At 37.7% G+C, this 17,423-nt stretch overlaps 2 protein-coding genes across 5 annotated transcripts in view; one reads left to right on the plus strand and one right to left on the minus strand.

Moving 5' to 3' along the window:
• The first annotated feature begins 1,483 nt into the window (after nt 1-1,483).
• Nucleotides 1,484-4,722, plus strand: LOC122554006 (fibrinogen-like protein 1-like protein). 2 transcript variants are annotated; one of them, XM_087990015.1, is made up of 3 exons: nt 1,484-1,754; nt 2,486-2,666; nt 3,863-4,722. In XM_087990015.1, exons 2-3 carry the CDS (start codon nt 2,516-2,518, stop codon nt 4,555-4,557), a joined length of 846 nt encoding a protein of 281 aa, XP_087846141.1. In that variant the 5' UTR covers nt 1,484-1,754; nt 2,486-2,515; the 3' UTR covers nt 4,558-4,722. The 2 variants fall into 2 exon arrangements, with proteins under 2 accessions (XP_087846141.1, XP_087846140.1); XM_087990014.1 differs by having other exon boundaries at nt 1,488-1,754; nt 2,480-2,666.
• A 2,872-nt stretch (nt 4,723-7,594) lies between these two features.
• LOC122553726 (muscarinic acetylcholine receptor M5) overlaps nt 7,595-17,423 on the minus strand; it is a 179,196-nt gene continuing 169,367 nt past the window's right edge. For 2 of the 3 annotated variants that reach the window (XM_043697983.2, XM_043697982.2), the window contains exon 2: nt 7,595-14,959. In XM_043697983.2, coding sequence (XP_043553918.2) covers nt 13,211-14,821 — 1,611 coding nt within the window. In that variant the 5' untranslated portion in view covers nt 14,822-14,959 and the 3' untranslated portion in view covers nt 7,595-13,210. The remainder of the gene's footprint in view (nt 14,960-17,423) is intronic. The other variant, XR_015757939.1, reaches the window with a different exon arrangement.

Here is a 17,423-nt window from a genome sequence, read left to right on the forward strand (position 1 = left end):
AGGGTGACTCCATAGGTGTGGGATAGATAATTAGTGAGACATGATGAGAAAACTCCGTGAAACTCAATGAAACTGACAAAAATAATGCTTCAGTCCAAAGATACTGAAGTCCAAGGATTCTCGCTTGCACGAAGTGTAAACGCAAATCTTGCTGCATCCATCAAAGATTATGAACTAATAAAACATAACCATAAATCAACCCCAGTTGGGGAAATTTCCAGGTGGAAGTGAACAGGAAATACCTACCATACACCCAGCCCTGCCTTACTGAGAAAATTCAGCTTCATAGAAAGGAACGCCTACTCACCATCACCACTGCCTTCCACCTTACTGCAGTAAGCAAGCTTCACTGCTCATGTTCCATATTCCCATCTTCCACCTCCACCTCATTTTTCTTACATCTCCTGTGCACTTTCTCCAAACACATTTCTCCTCTCGTCCTGCCTCCTTGCTCACCCATTTTCAATTATCCTCCTGCCTTGTAAACTGGATCTGAATACTGCACTTGGTTTTGTCTCAGTATTTGCAACACTGTGGAAGATTGATTAGTAGCTGTTAGTACTAAATATGTCAGGAATAGCTAATGACAAATTTTTGAAAATTTTAAAAGATGTTGCAGTTAGGCTGTATGTTTCAAACATTCTCGACATTATTTCAATTTAACTAGAATGTCATCTACTTGCGATTACAGACCCTGAATATTATTGAAAAGGGAGATATTTTTCTGAAGCACTTCAGCAGAACAAACACAAGAGTGCCAAATTTTAAACAATCTCAGAAAATTATATCACAGGAGATGGGGATGTTGATTGGTTGATAAGTTGACTGTGAAGATGTTACCAATGAGAAAGTAATGGGAACTACAGTAACTTTTCTCTTCCTACTCTTACCACTAAGCGGACGGTTATAAGTTCAAGCCCCGCTTCTAGTATTTCAGCACAAAATTTAGGCCCACACTCCAGTGTCGTACAAAGAGAGCATTGCTCTCGTGGAGGTTCTGTCTCTTGCATGGAGCATTAAACTGATGTTTCACCTGCCCTCTTGAATGGATTCCATTACACTGTACAAAAACTACAGAAATGTTCTCTATGGTAAGTTGGTCAACGTTTAATTTTATCGAGCGGAAATGTTGCAGGATCACATGAGAATTCCAGGGCGAGGCCTATCTTGAATCAGGAACAATTCAGTGTTAGGTTCCGGGTATTGAGTTGAAATTCTCATGAGTCAGTGGAGAGTTCCCTATTAAAGGAATTATTGCTCATTAATGACCTTATTAACTGTAGATCTTCTTATTAATATGCAGATTTTTATTGTAACTAGACACCAATGTCATCAAATGACATATTACTCATTCAATGCTGTTTACTGAGCCACCTAGGGAATCATATGTCACATTTTCCTGTATACAGCGATGAATATATTTCAAAGGTGCTTCATCAGCTGTTAACTGCTTTGAAATTTCTGAGGTTGTGAAATGTATTTTATAAAAGCCAGTTTTTTCTTAAATGTAGTTCAAAGTGTATAGATAAGAGCAATTGTTGAAATCCTGCAAACTGGCAATGTTGGAATTCAGTAACTGATAGCAACTTGGAATTGAGAACTTGTTGCACATTGGACTGGAGGATCAGCACCTGCCAAAGTTCAGAGAGATCGCACGTAAACAGCAAGGACAGCTGTGCTGCTTGAGAAATCTTTTTTCAGCTAACCTGAGATTTGTCTGCATTGTATCAACTTCATTTCCTTAATTTTGAAAGGTAAGACAGAAGCTGCAGTACATTTGTGCAGGTTCTCATTGGAATGATTACTTTTTTTTAGGACTGAGACAAGAAAGCTGACATATAAAGGTGATCCTTAAAGTAATCAGTAACTCTCAAAATGCTCTGGATTATTTAAGCATAGAATATAATTCCAAGCAAGGGTATGATTTATAAATTATTTGTATCTGAGATTGTTACATATATTCTGGTCTGGATTCTTCAGTTTAACTGCAATTAATCGTTTGTTTCACAGTGTACCAGTTGAAAGCTCGGAATAAAAAGTGAATAATTATGTATTATCATTTATAGCCATTTCTTACCTATTTTTGCCGAATGGATTGTTTCATTCACATTGTTGATTTCTCAATAATCTGTACCAGAAAATGCTCATTACAAGTTAATGGCTTTTGCAATGTATCAGGGGGCAATGTCAATTAGACTTTCTCCTCCCAAGATTAGTATTCCATGAAGCTCTATGTAAGAACTGTAGCCAGAATTGTAGAAACTCATCAGAACTCTAGTAGTCAAATTGGACTGACAGGTAGTTTCTAGACTCCATTTGTAACATCTGGTGTTGAGGCCAAAGCTGTTGGCAGGAGGCTGTCTGAAAGCTCAAACTCCAAGTGAAAAAAAAATTGTAAGAAGAAACAGCATAAATGGGGAAAATCTTTAATCCAACAACAAGTAAATGTTTGACACAAACTTAATCATTTTTTGTTCAGTTACAGTTTCCAGACCGATTGAAAGAAATTGTAGCCATGAATCTGTGGGGCTTTTTCACCTGCATTCTACTTATGTTGCTGAAGTGCACCATTTTGACAAGTGCTGAACTATCTATAGAACTGAAAAATGCCCAGCTCCTGTCTTCAAAGGATTATGCTGATATCATCAATATGGAACAGAAAGATGGTAAGTTTGAATTAACTTTCAGTTCAAGGTATTGTGAATATCATTGTGTGTCAATAATGCACTAACCATTATATCCCCTTGCTCATTCTTACCACATGACATTATACAGTGTGATTACAGATCAGGCTTTTATTGGCATGTTATTTTATCATTGAAAAAGTCTGTAAGAATTGGCCAATAGAAAAATAAAGTACTTAGAATAAACTAATTATTTGTAAGAGCTCATGTTACAGAAATGATATTATTGAGGGTTCAGAAGAGCTTTACCAGGAGCTTGCTGGGAATGGAGGGTTTGAGTTATGAGGTGAGGCTGGATAGGCTGGGACATTTTTTCATTGGAATGTAGGAGAAATAACCTTATAGAGGGTTTATAACATAATGAGGGATATAGATAAGGTGAATGGCAGGTACCTTTTCCCTCACATGGGTGATTTCAAGACTAGGGGACATAGTTTTAAGGTGAGAGGAGAAAGATTAAAAAAAAACAGGGCCAATTTTTTGCACAGAGAGTGGTTTGTGTATAGGATGAACTTCCTGGGAAAGTGGTGCATATGGGTACAGTTACAACATCTAAAAGACATGTAGGTACGTACGTGTACGTACGGGCGGCACGGGGGCACAGTGGTTAGCACTGCTGCCTCACAGCGCCGGAGACCCGGGTTCAATTCCCGCCTCAGGCGACTGACTGTGTGGAGTTTGCACATTCTCCCCGTGTCTGCGTGGGTTTCCTCCGGGTGCTCCGGTTTCCTCCCACAGTCCAAAGATGTGCAGGTCAGGTGAATTGGCCATGCTAAATTGCCCGTAGTGTTAAGTAAGGGGTAAATGTAGGGGTATGGGTGGGTTGCGCTTCGGTGGTTCGGTGTGGACTTGTTGGGCCGAAGGGCCTGTTTCCACACTGTAATGTAATCTAATCTAAAAAAAAATGTTTGGAGGGATATGGGCCAAGTGCAGGCAGATGGGACTATTTAGTTTGGGATATATTATTGGTTGGACAGAAGGGTCAGTTTCCATGCTGTATGACTCCATGTAGCAAACTAACTCATTAAAATGAGCTTTAATAGAATTGGAGAATGATACAGCAGAGAATTCTTTACTTACAAGGAGCTTTTGTAAAATAAATACAAGAGATGCCAAAACAATGTGAAATTCTAAAACTGAGCTGTGATGCTGTTTTAACTGATGTCTCTGTTATGTAGGTTTTCCCAATGATTGTTATGAAATTTTTCAGCAGTCAGAAGGTAAGGCTAAAGACGGCCTTTATATCATTCAACTAATGAAGGATCTTATAGTTGTGTATTGTGATATGCACAGTGCAGAAGGCGGCTGGACCGTGGTCCAGCACATCACTGCTAATACTTCCTTGGATTTTGACCGAACATGGGAGGACTACAAGCAAGGATTTGGATTGGTTAATGGCGATCATTGGCTGGGCAATGAATTCATGCACAGACTTACGAGCAAGCCAAGAGCATACAAGTTGGGAATAAAGCTAATTGATATTAATGGCGAAATGAAATGGGGAGAATATGATCCATTCCTTATTGAACATGAAAAAGCCAAGTACAAAATTAGGCTTGGTCTTTATCAAGGAACAGCAGCTGATGCTTTGACACAAGATACAGAAGCATATATCCATGATAACCAAAAATTCACCACAAAAGATAGTGATAACGACAACTACTTTCAGAACTGTGCTAAAGTTGAGCTGAATGGGATTTCAGGTGGAGGATGGTGGTACAATGCCTGTGCTGGAGCCAACCTGAACAGAAGAAATATTCTGTACTGGCAGAATGATTGCAATAAAGAAAATCTGTGCAAATATGCGTGGATGATGGTAAAACCTAATAAGAAGCGAGATAAATGTAGCAATAGCTCGCATGATGAACTATAATTTTGGTGTATTACGCAAAACTGCAAATCAATCCAATTCATACTTTAATTTGTCATTTTTCTTAAGTAAATGTTGTATTTAGGAATATTAAAGTACCATTTACTGCAAGGGTAATAACAAATACATATATCCAACGTAGTTTGAATAAATTTGTTACACCGCTTGGTACAGCATGTATGAACTAATTTTTATGGAAAAAAAATGATGAATCCTTTCAAGACATGATTCAGATTGACTGGTTCAATGGGTCTGAATGTAATTATTTTACTTTTGCAAATTTGATTCAAATCTAGCTCAGATGAAGGGACAGAATTCTTTGTAAGATGCGTGTAAAGAGCTGAAACTAAATTACATTTGCAGTGTTGCTGAAAAAGCTATTGAAAGCTAAAATGTCAAGAGGAAATAGTTCAGGTTTGGGGGTAAGGCATATTGTTGAGCAGAGTAAACTATATCTACAAGTTAACAGTGCATGTGTGATGTTGATGCTGGTTGAAAAAGAGAATGTGAATACTTTTTAACAAGTACAAAACTTGCAAGCACAAGAAAAAAATATATTTCAGAATCCAAATGAAAATACTGATGGTGAAATCCAGTGTTCATGACAGATATATAAAAAAAAACAAGCTGAAGTAACCAAACCAGGTTAAAAATCACACAACACCAGGTTATAGTCCAACAGGTTTAATTGGAAGCACACTAGCTTTCGGAGCGCTGCTCCTTCATCAGGTGATTGTGGAGTATAAGATCGTAAGACACAAAATTTATAGCAAAAGTTTACAGTGTGGTGTAACTGAAATTAAAAACTGAAAAAGATCTTCACGATCTTATACTCCACAATCACCTGATGAAGGAGCAGTGCCCCGAAAGCTAGTGTGCTTCCAATTAAACCTGTTGGACTATAACCTGGGTGCTGTGTGATTTTTAACCTTGTACACCCCAGTCCAACACCGGCATCTCCGAATCATAACCAAACCAGAGTTTCTTCAAAATGCAATTCAAGCTCTTACAACCAACTTTGCTCTATTTTCTAAACTGGATTCTCCTCAGTTGTAAAATCTGTAGCTCTTACTTTAATCAATAGTTTTGAAGGACAAACTTTTTTTCTCACTGGTGAAGAGTTCAGTTCAAATTAAAAATCTGTTGGTTTAAGTTTCTTCAAGAAAAATGACAGTGGCTATGATAAATTTATGCTTCTTGAATTGACCAAACACAAAATTCTGTTTCAGTTTCTAAATCTGTCTTCAAATGGTAAATACTATTAAGATCTCTATCCTGCACTGAATCAATATCTTCAGTCCATCAATAACATTTCTGAAGGATATCCATTCTACTGTATTACATGTAAGAGTGGTGTTGTGAGGATCTTGTTTGATTCATTAAGTACAGTGAGGTGAACTATTGATACATGACACCTCCATTACACAGACAATTTGCAAAGATCTTCTGATCTTCCATTTTGGTAATATTGAAGCCACTTGTACAGCTGGCTTTCTGTTCCCTTTTCCCACAGCACATGCCCACCAAGTCAAATATGGCTACCCTGCTATTGCCCTGAACCCCATTTGCAGTATCATTTCTCTTTTACTTGCATCCATGCCTTCTCCAAAATAATTTCATCCACCACCTTGACTTCTTTCTCAGTAAACTATCAATCATTCAACTTCCCTTGAAAATAACAAATGCTGGAGATCACAGCGGGTCAGGCAGCATCCATAGAGAGAGAGCAAGCTAACGTTTTGTGTCTAGTAATTTGCTCCTATATTCAACTTCCTTTCTTAGACATTATATTAGCTGAAATTGTAATTGGTTCCTTCTCCTTCGGTACTGAACCCCTCTCTTTCAATTTTTCTTCAAAAGAAAATAAGAGAAGTAGCATCCCTCCTTCTGAACCAGAGATTTAAGTCCCTCTTTACATATTGATGGCCACCAAAGATTTATCATAATGGGCCCAAACCAATTGATTATGACCATTTATATCCTTGTGATATGCATATGGAAGGTAGCAAGAGTGGAAGAATTTTCTGATCAGCCAGTGCAAAACAGCTCCCCACATTAAAAGACTCAACTCTTACTGTGAGCAAGAACCATCCTCATTCCAAGCGACTACCACACAGAGATACAAAGACAATGTAGGAGCAAATTACTGCAGATGCTAGAATCTGTACTGAAAACAAAAAGTGCTGGAAATCACAGCGTGCAAGGCAGCATCCAAGGAGAGAGAACAAGTTAACATTTTGAGTCTAGCTGTCTCTTCATCAGAACTAACATGCAGTGTGGAGGATAAACATGCAGGAGGTTGGAAGAACACAGAAGTGGAAGTTCCAGGTGTAACCCTTCTTCAGAACCCTGTAGTGTGGAGGGGACAGAATTTTACACAATAGTGGGGAGGGGGTCTAGAGTGCTGGGAGAGAGAGGATGTTGATAGTTCAGATTAAGTGATTGAAATGTGAGAATGGTAGAACAATGGTGTGTCTAACTACCAGATTGGAATGAACAGATAGTCGCATCGTGGTGAAGGGAGGGGAGAGAAGACATAGTGACAGAAAATGTAACAAGTGAAGCTAAAAGAAAGGGAAAGAATGGGTTCACAAGTGACAAATCTCAATTCTAAGTCTTAAAAGGTATTACTTCACCTCCAAATTCCAAGTGGGAGGGTATGATTGATGTGTGTATGAATGTTTCTGTGGGCAGTTTCAATATTGTAAGGCAGTAAATTTCTATTGTGGAGTGGGCATAATACAGATAGTGACTGGTGTCACTATGTTTGGCTGAATATCTCAAACAGTTCTGTTATAATTATAGGGGAACTATGAACTCTACATATTATTGTTGCCATCTAACCTACATGTGCAATAGAAGTACAGCAATTAGTTTTATTATATTTGCAAGCTAGACCAAAAGAGAAAATAACAGTAAGATTTTGCCTCTATTTGTGAATAACATTCCAGCTGGAAGTGGAATCTGCTGAAAATTGTGGTGCTCTACTGTGATGGTCTAGCAGTTGGATATCCCACGAGGAGTCATTCAGGAGTTCATGTACAATGAGTGCTTAATTGGATGCAAAATCAATGATTCTTAAATTATATCCTGATGAAAGTTATTATCAACAAGAGAAAAGTAAAGCAATTAAATTGTGCTACCTTTTCTAATTACAAATGCATTCATTTCAAAAACAAATTTATTTATGGGTTATGCATGTATCACTATGAACCAGGCAGATTGTTAAACTCTGGTTTGTTGGCATCTCTGTGAAGCATTTATGGCAAAATGATTGTTTTAATCAACACAATAATGTGCAAACATTTACAAACCAACTGAATATTTGTAATACCAATACTTTATTAATAAAACCTTTTCATTCAATTTTTCAACTTAGTTCAACATTAATAGATAGAAATTGTGAATAAATTACTTAGGTATCCAACAACAAACTTCATATGAGGGCTAAACAATCATTACAACAGTTAGCATTTAAGCAGATCACTCTCACCATATATAGTTGCAGAGTCTTCAAATGAAGCAGGTAAGTGATAAAACGTCCTGAAATTTGGAAGAGTACAGACTTAACACAGATACAATTTCCACTGACCAAATAATGCACAAGTATCCCAGGTTTGACTACATTTTTTAGTTATGTGCATGTGCCTATTCCTTTTGATTATCAAAATTATTAGATGTGCATTAGAGAAGACTGTCATTCTGTAGAAACAAAATCACTCCAGTTTAATATTTGTACAACTCAAGTAATAACCTATGCATGTCATGAAATGAGAATAACTATTAAACCTTTATTCTGTGATAAATCATTGCTAAAATACCTTTAGGTTGACATCTCTAAATGAATATCTCACTTGAACAGAATTCAGTTAAAGATTTCAGGATTGCAATCATCACAGCATCTTCTGTGACTCAATAAAGTCCATAATGGCAACAAGAGAAAGTGCTTTGTATCAAACAACAACATTGATATCAAGGGCAAAAACAGAACATCTGGGAAAGGGCCAGTTTGATTGGGGGGTAAGATAACACATTTTCAATCAGCAATTTTACAAAGTTATAAAAAGGATGGTCAAGTGCTGTCTAAGTGTATTATAAACATGTACTCACTTTAATAACCGTCAATTTTTTTTGTGCTCATGAAACTGAAGAATTATCATTCTGCATTTATGGAACCATCACATCAACGAGGTCCTTATGTTGACCAGATGTAAAGTAAAGCTTGTTCTATGTAGCTCAACAATGCTGTTTCAGGAGACCTTCCAGAGGGTATCAATAGAATCTTGTATAGTCTCCATACCAGCCATCCTTATGATTTTTTTTTCCCTGAAAGGCAGTGTTGATTACTAAGTTATACATAATTAACAAGAACTTTGTCTATGGACCCAATGCTGAGTCGAAACTGGACTGGAGTTACTCAGTGTAAGTGTCACACAATATCCAACACAATGAGGACAGTGTTGCCAAAAGAGAAAATGCTGGAAAATCTCAGCAGGTCAGGTAGCATCTGTGAGGAGAGAAAAGAGCTGACATGTTGTCCGTTCTCAGAACTGAATTTGAAGATGGATCTCAAAATGAAAAGACATCTGTGATATTTTGGATAGTTTGATTAAGGAATTGAAAAGTAGTTACTTCTGAATATAATTCTTTAAAAGTAAAAACATGGGTTTTATTTATAGAAAAATACACTAAATGTGACTAGAACTTTGTATATTGCTTTCCAATTGATTGTAATGAATATTTAATTCATTGCTTGAAAAAATGAGACACTGGCTGAATAATCCTGGATGTGATAAGCCATTTAAGATTAACAACTGAGCTCACAGTACATCTTACATATGTTCACTAGAAGCTACGCATATTTATATACAGGAATCTGTCCCCTGCAGACAAATAAAATGTCTATACATTGTGCATTTTTAAAAATATAAACAATAGCAATAATAATAACAACAATGCCTCAACCAATAGACTCACAAAACAATCATCAGTATTTTCTTGTACTGTATAAATTGTTGTTCCCATTGAAATGTGGAATTCTTGTGTTTGTCCTGATGAACACGAGATAAAAAGCTTCAACTGTAAATATTTTTCAGCAAGACTCAAATTCTGTAGGACAAGTTACTATGCTCAGGAATTGGCAAGCATCTTGCATTCATTGTGCTAAGAAATCCTTGAACTTGAATGTTTTCTTAGAGCAATCTAGAAGCTATCCCCCTTGGTTGTGAATAGAACCAAATCTAAGAAGTGACAGACAGAACACACTAGTAATGAATGCACATTTTGGATATGAGTTAGCTTGTTTAAATCAAGCAAAGTACATTGAGATGGCAAGTGTAGCATATACAGGGTACATTGCTTTTGCATTAATATGCAAAGACAAAATTGACTGAATTAAATAAGTTTGATCAAAACTGCTAAGTAGCTTGTTCACTCACTGTGAAATAAATTTATTTTAACAATTAGTTTCTGGCCACATTTATCTTGAAGTTTCTTCATATGCCTTCAAAACACTTGGAGGGGTACATGAGGAAATGTGTAAAGCGTACAAGTATCTGGTTTCAACCACAAAAGTCTAATATTGTCACACCCTCGCATTATGTATTCTAATGTATTCGGCAATGTGAGACTACAATGGCATGCAGAGGCATCACATTCACTGTGGGCGATAACTACCATTAAAGGTGTGAAGGTATCTACATCAGATGCTCAACTTAAACCAACCTAATTCCAGCACTCTATCCAACCCAATCCTTATACGTCATCACTTAGGTTCAGGAAAAAGTCACACCCCAAAAGGATACTATTTTTGTACTGTACAAAAACTTCTATCGCTGCACACCACTAACATTTTTGGAGAATTTTGCTCCTTTTTTTAATTTCTTCTGGTTACACATGTAGAGCATTCTGTAAATGTAGAGCTCAGACAGGTAATGATAGCCTTTTCTTATACTTCTGTTGGAGCAGAATGAACATCAGTTTCTCATATAGTGATTCACTTCCTCTTTTCTCATCATCCTACTTCTTTCCTAGTGAGTGCTGTCTTTCGCTTCACCATTTATCCCAAAAGGCGTTATTATAATTAGAAACTCCCTAAAAGCTCATGTTGCATTCCTTTGTGATTTGTGTTAATGACCATTCTTATAGAGAGCAGAAGGCCCTGGGGTTCAATTCCTGGAAGTGATGAGTTTGCTGATTTTGGTCAGAGTGACAATAGAGTTATTGCAATTGACTACAATGCCCCTTGGTTAAAAAGAAAGACTTGTATTTATATTGTAATTTTCATAACATCAGGATGCTCCAACGCACTTGTAAAGAAGTAAATTTGAAGTGCAGTCACTGTTAAATATAGGAAACCTGAAAGCCAATTTGACCATAGCAGGCTCCCACAAATAGTAATGATCAGACAAGCTGCATTTTATATCAATCGAGGTAAACATTGTCCAAGATATTGGAAAAACTGCCTATTCTTTTTCATAAAGTGCCCTCTTTTATATCATGGGAGTGGCCTTCTTGGAATGACTCTGCCAACAGTGCAGCACTGTCTTCAGTCCTGCACTGACATCTCAGCTAGATTATGTGCTCAAGGCTCTGGTGCAGGATTGAATTTCCAAAAGCATTTTGATGAAGAGGTAAGAATGCTACCACTGAGTTATGGCTGACAGGAAAGGAAAAGTCTCCTCGAGTTTCCATTCCTGATTGTAAATCTGATAACCCCTGCTGGAAAGACCAGTTGTCTGAGCATTTAGTAAAGGGAATATCAGGGTGGCCTTGGATGGTTTGTGTTCCCCTCCTTTCCAAAAGCCTACTGACAGTTACAAATGCAGCTGAAAGTAGTCATGATTCGGAGATGCCGGTGTTGGACTGGGGTGTACAAAGTTAAAAATCACACAACACCAGGTTATAGTCCAACAGGTTTAATTGGAAGCACACTAGCTTTCGGAGCGACGCTCCTTCATCAGGTGATTGTGGAGGGCTCGATCGTAACACAGAATTTATAGCAAAAATTTGCAGTGTGATATAACTGAAATTATACATTGAAAAATTGATTGTCTGTTAAGCCTTTCATCTGTTAGAATACAGTGATAATTTCACTTCTTCCATGTGTAAATCACAAAACCCTTTTTTTAAAGTTGCATTCTCGGGTTAGCTGTTAACAATGGTGGTAACTAGACAATATGTTGAAGGCGTTAGCCCCCTGTGTTCTCTGTCTATGACCTGATGTTTAGATTGATTCTAATCTAAAAAGTTAGATAACAGAGTTTTACATGAATTCATGCAGTTTTTGAGCTCAGAGCTCTACATGAATGTATGTAGTTTTTGAGCAAAGTGCAATGTAACTCTGCAAGTACAAATTCACCACACAAAATATATGTGTGCATGTGGGTCTTTGTCTGTCTGTGTGTGTGTCTGTCTGTCTGGGGTGGGGGTTGTAAGTGTGAGAAAGTATGTGTGTGTGTGTGTGTAGTGAGTGCAGAGTGTCTTAAGTCTGTGAGGGGGTGTATGTGTGAGTGTGGGAGTGTGTATGTCTATAAAGATGTGTATGGGTGCAGGTGTGCGCGTCTTTGTGTACCTGTCTGTGTGTGTGTGTGTGTGTGTGTGTAGTGCAATGGTGATCACCTGTAATGTGACATGAACCAAGGGTCCCGGTTAAGGCCCTCCCTATGGGTACCGAACTTAGCGATCAGCCTCTGCTCGGCCACTTTCCTCTGCTGCCTGTCCCGAAGTCCACCTTGGAGGATGGTCACCCGAAGGTCCGAGGCTGCATGTCCTGGACCACTGAAGTGTTCCCCAACTGGGAGTGAACCGTCCTGTCTGTTGATTGTTGTACGGTGCCCATTCATCCATTGTCGTAGCCTGTATAATTTCAGTTACATCACACTGCAAATTTTTGCTGTAAATTCTGTGTTACGATTGAGCCCTCCACTATCACCTGAATTGCATGATTCAAATTAAATGTTGATTTTACTCTATCACTATCACCTGATGAAGGAGCGTCGCTCCGAAAGCTAGTATGCTTCCAATTAAACCTGTTGGACTATAACCTGGTTTTGTGTGATTTTCAGCAGAAAGTAGAGCATTGAGGTCACAGGTGGCTGTGAAAGAATGCCTGAAGGGTGTTCCTGCTTTTAAGAAAGGAGGACAAATCAAAAGAGCGAAATAAATTAGCTAAAAGCAGGAAGAGCTGTCTAGTAAAGGTGAAGACACAATTTCCTGAGTAGTATTGCACTATGATGCAGTATGTAGCAAATAATTTTAGCACTGAGTCTTGTGTTTCATTTAATAGTCTTTCACATAGTGAAGTGTTTGCCACTGTGACATGCAAAATATTTATGAACCTTGAGACCTAGCAAATTGTACAGGTTATCCCTGCCACTTTGACGTCCTTTGCTTGAAATAGTGCTACAACAGGAAAATCTGACTCATTTCTTGTGAGATTGGCTGTCGTTTATATTGGTTTTTACGTATGCTGGTCTGTTCCATTTCCATTCCCCACAAAACAATGTCTAGGCTGTTGTCCCAATTCTGCATCTGACCCACAAACATAAAACCCTGCCATTAATCACAAAGTGCTGTTGGTCACATGTGATGTATAAAGTGAATTGCATGATTCAAATTAAATGTTGATTTTACTCTATCACGAACATTGTGTAGTTTACTTGTTGGCTGCTGAGTACTGACTGTGGCAGCCTGATTTCTCTTCACTTCTCTTTCCCTTCCATTGAAATAATAACAACAGCTTAAATGTTTTACGAAATGTTTTGTTGCACAGAGCATAACACATTGGGTTGACTGTGCTGTTGACATAGCACAGCCAGTATCCAAGATGCCACAATGACAATGGGATACAATTTGAACAGAATGTTGAGACTAATACCATAATGTTATAAGGTGTCCAGGTGATGATGAAAGCTAGTAAGATAGCACTAAGCGTCTGGGCAGCCTTTTTTTCCTTGACCAGAACCAACCGTTTTCTTTTGGTGATCTGGATACCAAGATTTTGATCAAGATTTCTAATAGTTCGACCTTCTGAGTCAGCAGATGAACAGGGTGTTACCTTTCCTTCTGTGCTTCCATTACTTGCATCTGAAGTTGATGAGAAACTTCCATTCTTAACAGCCAATTTACTACATTTGTAAGAAACATATTTTTTATCACTCATCTTTTTTAGAGGGGTCATCAAGGTGTTTTGATTTTCATAATCATTTATGATAGGATGCTTACCAAAGGACATCCTTGCGTCATCTTCACCACCACTCACATTGGCCTGATTTTGCTCTTGAGATCCTGAACTGACTGATGTTGTGGCAAGCTTTTCATCATTGCCTGATGCTGGGCGATTAACAAAAGATCCCATTTTGCTACTGCTTAGCCACTGCTCTGTGACATTTGGTGTAGGCGTGGATTTTAGAGTCACTGTTGTGCTCCTGTTTGAAGAAGACCATGAAACTTCGCAAATTTCCTTGTTTGAAAGTTTGTTGCCTTCACAGCCAAAACAGGACTTCAAAAGAGTCTTTTTGGAAGGCGCAACTTCATTTTCAGACCCCACATTTGTTCCTTGAAGCTCTGCCAGATCCTTAGTGCGCCTTTCTGTCTCTTTATAGATACGGCAGTATAATATCGTCATCACCGACACAGGAATATAGAAAGCAGCTATTGCTGTGCTAAAAGTAATAATGGGCTCGGATAAAAATTGTATCTGGCACTCATTTGGGTGCACTGTCCTTTCTCCAACCAGGTACTGCCAGCATACAATGGCTGGGGCCCATAATACAAAAGATATTAACCAAGCCAGTCCAATCATTATGCCAGCCCTTTTAGGTGTACGCTTAGCCCTATATGTCAAAGGGCGTGTGATTGAGAAATACCTGTCAAAGCTAATGAGGAGCAAATTCATGACAGAAGCATTACTAGCTACATAATCTAATGCCAGCCACAAATCACATGTCAGATTTCCCAGCGACCAGTAACCCATTAGAATATAAGAGGTGTAGAGGTTCATTGAAAACACTCCAATGATGAGATCAGCACAGGCCAGGCTTAACAAATAATAATTGTTCACAGTCTTAAGTTGGCTGTTCACTTTGAATGAGACAATGACTAAAATGTTACCAATTATAGTTATAAAGCTTACAATTGCAGTAATGGTGGCGATTGATACTATTTTCAAAAGACTGTGTCCCTCCTCTTGATTGGAGATATTGTCATCTAGAGTCGTATTCTTTAAAAAATGTAATCCCATGATTTCAGGAACTGGAGTTAACATTTAGAGTAAACAATGACCATTCCACTTCAATCTGCTAAAAAATTTAGATGAGAAATCTCATACCCATGACATGAACTGGGGATTATAAGGGTGTGATTTCTTCTGTAGGTATCGTTTCTCTTTGCCTCTTTGGTTCTACTGAAAAATAAGAAAAAGATTACAAAAATTGTTTCCTTTCTTAACCTATAATTTAAGACTGTTAGACCAAAATCATAGAAGCACAAGTAGGCCCTTCAGCCCATTGAGTATATTTCATCATTCAATGAGATCACAGCTGATCTGATAAAATACAACTCCACTTTCCTGCCTTTTCCCTATAATCCTTGATTCATTTACTGATAAAAAGTTTGTCTATCTTGAACATACTTAACAACTCAGACAATGGCCCTCTGTGCTAAAGAAGTCCACAATTACACAATCCTATAAGAGAAGAAATTCTTTAAATGCATGACCCCTTAGTCTAAACTTACACCCTCTCGTCCTAGACTCTTGCCCAATGCAGAAGCAACCTTTTCACACCTAACCTGTTAAGTTCTCTGTCAGTATGTTTCAATAAGGCTGTGTCTCATTCTTCCATATTCCAAAGAGTACAGGTCCAATCTGTTCAACCTTTCCTCATAAGGCAGTCCACCTGTACTTGCTACCAGCCCTGTAACTCTTCTCCAGGCTGCTTCCAATGCCAGTATATATTTCCTCCAATAAGGGACTCCCACAGTATTCCAGCTGTGGGCTGACTAATGCTTTGTACAGTTTTCACAAAATCTTCCAATTTTATATTTCATTCCCTTTGAAATATAGGCCCATGTTCCATTTGCCTTCCCTATTATGTGGATGCAAGCTGTTTGTGATTCATGGATACAAACTCCAAGATCTCTCCTTTCTGTAGTTTTTCTCCATTTAAATAATATTCAGCTCCTCTATTCTTCCTGCCAACATGCATAATCACTCAATTCCCCATATTATATTCCAACTGCTAAATTTTTGCCCACTCACTTAATCTATCCATGCCCCTCGACAGATTCTTTACTTCATCCTCACCACTTGCCTCCCACTTATTTTTCTTTAATCATCCAACATAAACTTGGCATTCACTTTCCTTGTCCAAGTCATTAATATATATTGGACATAATTGTGGCCCCAGCACCAATTCCTGTGTCACTCCACAGGTTGACATCCTGAAACTGTCACCTTAATCCAACTTGCTGTCATCTATTAGACAGTCATTTATCAATGCCAATATACAATTCCAGCATCATCAGCTCTTTTCTTATTAAGTAGCCAAATATGTGTTATCTCATCAAAAACTTCCCAAAAATTCAAATATATTATTTCTACTGCTTTGCCTTAATCCATACTGCTTGTTAATTCCTCAAAGAATTCTAGTAAATTTGTCAGACACAATTTCCCTTTCATGAAGCCATACTGACTCATATTATGCATTTCTAAATGTTCTATTTCACATCCTTTATAAGACTTGAACATTTTCTCAAAAACTTATTTGTTTTCCAGTATCCAAATGTATCTTAAATAATCAAATGTTGTTCAATTATTTTGAATAATTTGACTGGTGGGTGAGCTTATAGACTTTACCTTTAAGTCAGGAGTTCTAATGACTATGACAGGTATCTTCACAATGTGACCAAACAGCAACAATCAAAGTGTCCTTCTTGCTCTGAGGAACTTCCAGAGAAAGAAAATAAGCTAAAGTAACTAAGACACTTTAAAATACATTTTAGATCCTTTTTCTTTTTCTAGTCGAGTATTTAATTAGTCCTTGAACTAGTAATTCAAATATCTGGTACTTTTGTCAGTGTACGAAGGAATGCAAAATGTTTAATACAACATTAAAACTATTATGTAAAACAATTACTTGGAGTTAAGCATGTTCCATAATTATTTCCTTGCCACAGACAGCTCAAGAAAATAGCCCACATCAGAAACAGAAAATGGAATGTGCCCAGACGTTGATCATACTATGACAAAACATTGTATAATAGAGTTTCTACTTTGGATACAATCTTGAATTGCTTAGTTGGAATCACCTCTGATTATGGTATATGTGGGTGATAGAAACCAATTGAATCTTCTGATACCATATTAGCCATGTCTCAACTCTTAAGTAATGGGAGCTAACAGGTATCACCTCATCACATACAAATACCTTGCTGAAGATAAGAAAGCTATCATTGTATCTACAACAGATCATGAGGTCAGAACATATCTGGATAATAATGGTGGGCATGTGCAAAGAAATGACACCTAGACACTACATCATTTCATTTAGCATACTCTTAAGCTTGGGCTAGCCACTGCGGATTTGCAGACACAATGGCAAAAGATCTCTGCCTTCAGCCATGATACACCAAAAGCCTGGAAACTATAGAACTTCACAGACTGGAATCTTCATTGTCACAATCAGTAGCATAGAAATTGTATTGAAGCAACTCAGAGCTGCTTGGAGGAAAGTTTCTTTCTATTATACTTGCTGTATCTTTCAATTTGAAATGTCCCCTATAATCATAAATATTAAGAGTATTACAATGCTGAACAAAGAGACCTTGGAGTGCAGGCTCATAATTCCTTGAAAGTGGAGTCTCAGGTA

This window comes from Chiloscyllium plagiosum, unplaced genomic scaffold (genome assembly GCF_037043375.1).
Source record: "Chiloscyllium plagiosum isolate Xiang-an unplaced genomic scaffold, Cpla_swu_hap1 HiC_scaffold_8, whole genome shotgun sequence".
Classification (NCBI taxonomy): Eukaryota; Metazoa; Chordata; class Chondrichthyes; order Orectolobiformes; family Hemiscylliidae; genus Chiloscyllium; species Chiloscyllium plagiosum.

Coding starts and splice junctions, on each gene's coding strand:
- LOC122554006 (XM_087990015.1), top strand. CDS start 2,516: ATGAATCTGTGGGGCTTTTTCACCTGCATTCTACTTATGTTGCTGAAG. Junction 2,667..3,862: donor CAATATGGAACAGAAAGATG/GTAAGTTTGAAT, acceptor TCTGTTATGTAG/GTTTTCCCAATGATTGTTAT.